Genomic DNA, 7,546 nt, shown 5'->3' with positions numbered 1-7,546 from the left:
AGTGAGCAAGAGAGAGAGAGAGAGAGAGAGAAAGAGAGACAAAGAGAGAGAGAGACAGAGAGAGAGAGAGAGAGAGACAGAGAAAGAGAGAGAGTGAGAGTGAAAGAGAGAGAGAGAGACAGAGAGAGTGAAAGAGAGAGAGACAGAGAGAGTGAAAGAGAGAGAGACAAAGAAAGAGAGAGAGAGAGAGAGACAGTGAAAGAGAGAGAGAGAGACAGAAAGAGAGAGAGTGAGAGTGAAAGAGAGAGAGAGAGACAGAAAGAGAGAGAGACAGAGAGAGTGAAAGAGAGAGAGACAGAGAGAGTGAAAGAGAGAGAGAGTAATTCTGGTAAAGGCTATAAATTCCATGATATAAAGTCTTCATAGGGATCAGTCAGACCTCTACAACCTACAGATACATACTCTAGACACAACCTACAGGAAACTAACACAAGACTAACAAGGCAACATTAGATAACCGTTGATATTCTGGGACTTTCTGTGAGTATTCCTCTCCAGATATTTGCTTCTTCTACACTCTCAGGGCGGAATAGTTATCTCTGTATATATGACCTCTTTCTGAAAGATGACATGAATTTCTCCATCCTTACTTCCTGACTAATTAGTTACAATGAAATACATAATTTAATCCAGAACATAAAGACATCGTTTACTGTCCAGAGTAAATGTGTGTTTAGTTCATGTGTTATTAATTGTGCTCCCAAGTGATGCAGTGGTCTAAGGCACTGCATCTCAGTGCAAGAGGCATCGCTACTGTCCTTGGTTCGAATCCAGGCTGTATTACATCTGGCTGTGATTGGGAGTCCCATAGGGCAGCAATCAATTGACCCAGCATTGTCCGGGTTTGCCCGGGGTAGGCCGTCATTGTAAATAAATTAAATTAACTGACTTACCTAGTTAAATTAAATAAAAATGTAAATCCACAGCGGACCTGTCTATATGAGATTCAACTGTAATCAGTAACCAACAGCCTACAAAATACCTACTCCTACAATACTGCTAAACAGTAATCAGATATACAGCATTACTGTAGAGCAATCAGATGTACAGTACTATATAGTATTCAGATGTACAGTACTGTACAGTATTCAGATGTACTGTAGTTCTGTACAGTACTCAGATGTACAGTACAATACAGTATTCAGATGTACAGTACTATACAGTATTCAGATGTACTGTATTACTATACAGTATTCAGATGTACTGTAGGTCTATACAGTATTCAAATGTACTGTAGTACTATACAGTATTAACATGTATTGTAGTACTACACAGTATTCAGATCAACAGTATTACTATTCAGTATTCAGATGTACAGTACTATACAGTATTCAGATATACAGTACTATACAGTAATCCGATGTACAGTATTACTATACAGTATTCAGGTGTACAGTACTATACAGTATTCAGGTGTACAGTACTATACAGTATTCAGATGTACAGTACTATACATTATTCAGATGTACAGTACTATACAGTAATCCGATGTACAGTATTACTATACAGTATTCAGGTGTACAGTACTATACAGTATTCAGATGTACAGTACTATACAGTATTCAGATGTACAGTACTATACAGTAATCCGATGTACAGTATTACTATACAGTATTCAGGTGTACAGTACTATACAGTATTCAAATATACAGTACCATACAGTATTCAGATATACAGTACTATACAGTAATCCGATGTACAGTATTACTATACAGTATTCAGGTGTACAGTACTATACAGTATTCAGATGTACAGTACTATACAGTATTCAGATGTACAGTACTATACAGTAATGAGATGTACAGTATTACTATACAGTATTCAGGTGTACAGTACTATACAGTATTCAGATGTACAGTACTATACAGTAATGAGATGTACAGTATTACTATACAGTATTCAGGTGTACAGTACTATACAGTATTCAGATGTACAGTACCATACAGTATTCAGATGTACAGTACTATACAGTAATCCGATGTACAGTACTATACAGTATTCAGATGTACAGTACTATACAGTATTCAGATGTACAGTACTATACAGTAATCCGATGTACAATATTACTATACAGTATTCAGGTGTACAGTACTATACAGTAATGAGATGTACAGTATTACTATACAGTATTCAGGTGTACAGTACTATACAGTTTTCAGATGTACAGTACTATACAGTATTCAGATGTACAGTAGTACTATACAGTATTCAGGTGTACAGTACTATACAGTAATGAGATGTACAGTATTACTATACAGTATTCAGATGTACAGAACTATACAGTAATGAGATGTACAGTATTACTATACAGTATTCAGATGTACAGTACTATACAGTAATGAGATGTACAGTATTACTATACAGTATTCAGGTGTACAGTACTATACAGTAATGAGATGTACAGTATTACTATACAGTATTCAGGTGTACAGTACTATACAGTATTCAGATGTACAGTACTATACAGTATTCAGATGTACAGTACTATACAGTATTCAAATATACAGTACTATACAGTATTCAGATATACAGTACCATACAGTAATCCGATGTACAGTATTACTATACAGTATTCAGGTGTACAGTACTATACAGTATTCAGATGTACAGTACTATACAGTATTCAGATGTACAGTACTATACAGTATTCAGATGTACAGTACTATACAGTAATCTGATGTACAGTATTACTATACAGTATTCAGGTGTACAGTACTATACAGTAATGAGATGTGCAGTATTACTATACAGTATTCAGGTGTACAGTACTATACAGTATTCAGATGTACAGTACTATACAGTATTCAGATGTACAGTACTATACAATAATCCAATGTACAGTACTATACAGTATTCAGATGTACAGTACTATACAGTAATCCGATGTACAGTATTACTATAGAGTATTCAGATGTACAGTACTATACAGTATTCAGATGTACAGTACTATACAGTATTCAGATGTACAGTACTATACAGTATTCAGATGTACAGTATTACTATACAGTATTCAGATGTACAGTACTATACAGTATTCAGATGTACAGTATTACTATACAGTATTCAAATATACAGTACTATACAGTATTCAAATATACAGTACTATAGAGTATTCAGATATACATTACCATACAGTATTCAGGTGTACAGTACTATACAGTAATCAGATGTACATTATTACTATACAGTATTCAGGTGTACAGTACTATACAGTAATGAGATGTACAGTACTACTATAGAGTATTCAGGTGTACAGTACTATACATTATTCAGATGTACAGTAGTACTATACAGTATTCAGATGTACAGTAGTACTATACAGTATTCAGATGTACAGTATTACTATACAATATTCAGATGTACAGTAGTACTATACAGTATTCAGATGTACAGTATTACTATACAATATTCAGATGTACAGTAGTACTATACAGTATTCAGATGTACAGTAGTACTATACAGTATTCAGATCAACAGTATTACTATACAATATTCGGGTGTACATTACTATACCGTATTCAGATGTACTGTAGTACTATACAGTATTCAGATGTACATTATTACTATACAGTATTCAGGTGTACAGTACTATACAGTAATGAGATGTACAGTACTACTATAGAGTATTCAGGTGTACAGTACTATACAGTATTCAGATGTACAGTAGTACTATACAGTATTCAGATCAACAGTATTACTATACAATATTCAGGTGTACATTACTATACAGTATTCAGATGTACTGTAGTACTATACAGTATTCAGATGTACTGTACTATACAGTATTCAGATGTACAGTAGTACTATACAGTATTCAGATGTACTGTAGTACTATACAGTATTCAGATGTACTGTAGTACTATACAGTATTCAGATGTACTGTAGTACTATACAGGCTGTGTCTGTTTAAACGTCCAGTTATTCAGTTTATATTCTTTATTAACAAGTTCTTTATGGTCCAGACCCAGAGATGTAGTCTGTATCTGTCAACACCCAGCCCACAGTCTCTCTCTGATAGACTGACCACTGTGTCCTGCTCTCCCCAGGCGGTGTGGGCTTCTGGGTAAGATGATGATGTCAGTGAAAGCCAGTGTGTTCTTGCTGGTGCTCTACTTTACCACACAGATCTCAGGTGAGACTGACCTCTGACCTCTAATCTTTCACCCCTGATCTTTCAACATCTGACCCTTGACCTCTCACCTCTCCAAACTCTCTTCTTTCCCCTTTATCATTCCCCTCTCAGCCTCAGGTGACTCTACAATCTACACCTCAGTCATAACCCTCTCCCTCCTCCTCTCTCTCCTCTTCCCTCCGTCAATCCCTCCCTTTCCCTCTCCCTCCCCCTCTCTCTCCTCTTCCCTCCATCCATCCTTCCCTTTCCCTTTCCCTCTCCCTCCCCTCTCTCTCCTCTTCCCTCCATCAATCCCTCCCTTTCCCTCTCCCTCCCCCTCTCTCCTCTTCCCTCCATCCATCCTTCCCTTTCCCTCTCCCTCTCCCTCCCCCCTCTCTCTCCTCTTCCCTCCATCCATCCTTCCCTTTCCCTCTCCCTCTCCCTCCCCCTCTCTCTCCTCTTCCCTCCATCCATCCTTCCCTTTCCCTCTCCCTCTCCCTCCCCCTCTCTCTCCTCTTCCCTCCATCCATCCGTCCCTTTCCCTTTCCCTCTCCCTCCCCCTCTCTCTCCTCTTCCCTCCATCAATCCCTCCCTTTCCCTCTCCCTCCCCCCTCTCTCTCCTCTTCCCCCTCCATCCATCCTTCCCTTTCCCTCTCCCTCTCCCTCCCCCTCTCTCTCTCCTCTTCCCTCCATCCATCCTTCCCTTTCCCTCTCCCTCTCCCTCCCCCTCTCTCTCCTCTTCCCTCCATCCATCCTTCCCTTTCCCTCTCCCTCTCCCTCCCCTCTCTCTCCTCTTCCCTCCATCCATCCTTCCCTTTCCCTCTCCCTCTCCCTCCCCCTCTCTCTCCTCTTCCCTCCATCCATCCTTCCCTTTCCCTCTCCCTCCCCCTCTTTATCCTCTTCCCTCCACCTTTCCTTCCCCTCCATCCCTCTCTCCATGCCTCCATCTGACCCTCCCTCCCTCCCTCCCTCCCTCCCTCCCTCCCTCCCTCCCTCCCTCCCTCCCTCCCTCCCTCCCTCCCTCCCCCTCTCTCCTCTCCCTTCCTCCCCCCTCTCTCCATGCCTCCATCTGACCCTCCCTCACCCCCTCACCCCCTCCCTCCCTCCCTCCCCCTCTCTCCTCTCCCTTCCTCCCCCCTCTCTCCTCTCCCTCCCCAGGATTAGAGGTGAAGTCAGATCCAGAAGTCAGTGGAGGGTTTGTCCATACAGAGCTGGAGAAGACAGTGTCTCTGACCTGCCTGTCTGAGCCCCAGGAGGCAGAGCTGGTGTGGCTGAGGAACGGTCAGCTGATCAGCATTGCAGAGGGCAACACCTGGGGCAGAAGCAGGCTCTGTGTCACGCCCGTAACCCACGACGACCACGCCGCCATCTTTACCTGCCAGATGAAGAACAATGCCAGCGTCAACGCCTCAGTCCAGCTGGAGGTCACCTGTATGTTTCTTGCTCTCTCTCCCTCTCTCTCTCTCTCTGTCTCTCTCTGTCTCTCTCTGTCTCTCTCTGTCTCTGTCTCTCTCTCTCTCTCTCTCTCTCTCTCTCTCTCTCTCTCTCTCTCTGTCTCTCTCTCTCTGTCTCTCTCTCTCTCTCTCTCTCTCTCTGACCCGTTGTTACCACTGACCTCTAACCTGTGCTCCCTAGACGCCCCGTTGCACTCTGGGAAGGAGGAGGTGTCGGTGGAGCAGACTAGGGAGCTGGAATTGTCATGTGATGTCTTTGCCAACCCCCCCGTCTTGGTGTCATGGCAACAGCACGGAGACCCCATCGACCTATCAGAGGGCGGCTTCCTACTGACCAATGACGGCTTTACGTCTCGTCTGAAGGTGGGCCGGGTGGACAGGGCGGTACACCAAGGTCCCTACAGCTGTGTGACGTCATCGCCCATTTACCCAAATCGCACCAAATCTTTTGAAGTCACCGTCACAGGTCAGGGAAGGGTCACGCTCCCACAATGCAACGCTTCTCTGCATTTGCCGCAGACCTGAATTCCTTTCTTTCCTGATGTCCTCTCATCATGTTTTCTCCTCTCCCCTCTCATCCCCTCTCCTCTCCTCTCCTCTCCTCTCCTCTCCTCTCCCTCACCTCTGCTTCACCTCTCCTCTCCTCTTGTCTGCTTCTCTTCTTCTCTGCTTCTCCTCTCCTCTGCATCTCCTCTCCTCTCCTCTTCTCTTCTCTGCTTCGTCTTTCCTCCCATCTGCCTCTCCTCTCTCTAGACAAGACCCTTCAGTTCCAGACAGACCTGATCTTTCCCATGATAGCAGGCCTGGTGGTGATAGGCTGTACCACATTGCTCGCCATCATCTCTCGCTGGAGGTGGATCACACAGGTAACACAGAAACACACACATGTTTTTTTTACTGTCCTTGTGGGAACCAAACAATTGATTTCCATTCAAAATCCGATTTTCCCTAACGCTAAACCTAATCCTAACCCTAACCCCAAATGTAGCCCTAATTGTAACCTTAACCCTGAAATTAAAATAACCTTTTTGTGAGGACTGGTGAAATGTCGTCACATGTCCAAATTGTTCTTGTGTTTACTACCCTTCTGGTAACAACAAGGATAGTAAAACCAAAACACAAAACACACAAAGACAGAGATAACATAACACCCCACTTCCTGACACTCTGATTCTGTTTCCTGTTTCCTCACAGTGCTGCAAGTAGGAGGATCTGAGCCCGCCACAGCTCCGACCACAGCCAATAAGATCAGAGAATATGGCCATGAATCCACTCCATTGAACAGAGGGAAACCATGAGGTGTTCTATACTGATGAATAGCTGTTGGGATGTACTGTATGACTGATTTCACTGATATAATCTACTGTTGTGATATGAAAATATTGTATTTCTACTTCAAATTAAAGAGAAACTCATTCATATATTTAACCCAGTCTGTTCGATATGATACTGTGTCGTTGATGTGCTCTGGAGGGGCCAGGAGTGGCCAGCGTGGTGCTCTGGAGGGGTCAGGAGGGGCCAGAGTGGTGCTCTGGAGGGGCCAGGAGGGGCCAGAGTGTTGCTCTGGAGGGGCCAGAGTGGTGCTCTGGGGGGCCAGGAGGGGCCAGAGTGGTGCTCTGGAAGGGCCAGGAGGGGCCAGAGTGGTGCTCTGGAGGGGCCAGGGTAACTACATTCCATGGTGTACAGCTGCCAGGGGTTATTTGTACCAGGGTGGAGATGACTGGGCGGAGGAATTAGGTGCTGATCTATGGTGAAGTATTGTGTGGTTCCTCTGTGTTCCAGGCTAGCAAGGCTGAACTGTGACCTCTGAGTCAGACAGTCAGTGTTCTTCCTGTCACCATTTCATCTGTCTAGGGCTCGTTAAAATACTGTTAAACATTTACTGCCACTGAGTCAAAGGGACAGGGACACACACACACACACAAACACACACACACACACACACACACACACACACACACACACACACACACACACACAC

General features: G+C 43.6%; 1 protein-coding gene across 1 annotated transcript; it reads left to right on the top strand.

Moving 5' to 3' along the window:
• The first annotated feature begins 249 nt into the window (after window positions 1–249).
• LOC135535230 (transmembrane and immunoglobulin domain-containing protein 1-like) lies at window positions 250–6,993 on the top strand. The gene is made up of 6 exons (XM_064961925.1): window positions 250–480; window positions 4,047–4,132; window positions 5,270–5,542; window positions 5,747–6,031; window positions 6,319–6,431; window positions 6,760–6,993. Exons 2-6 carry the CDS (start codon window positions 4,069–4,071, stop codon window positions 6,769–6,771), a joined length of 747 nt encoding a protein of 248 aa, XP_064817997.1. The 5' UTR covers window positions 250–480; window positions 4,047–4,068; the 3' UTR covers window positions 6,772–6,993.
• Window positions 6,994–7,546: the final 553 nt, after the last annotated feature.

The sequence above is a fragment of the Oncorhynchus masou genome, unplaced genomic scaffold (assembly GCF_036934945.1).
Source record: "Oncorhynchus masou masou isolate Uvic2021 unplaced genomic scaffold, UVic_Omas_1.1 unplaced_scaffold_4623, whole genome shotgun sequence".
Taxonomy (NCBI): Eukaryota; Metazoa; Chordata; class Actinopteri; order Salmoniformes; family Salmonidae; genus Oncorhynchus; species Oncorhynchus masou.
This window is presented reverse-complemented; position numbering and strand designations above follow the sequence as displayed.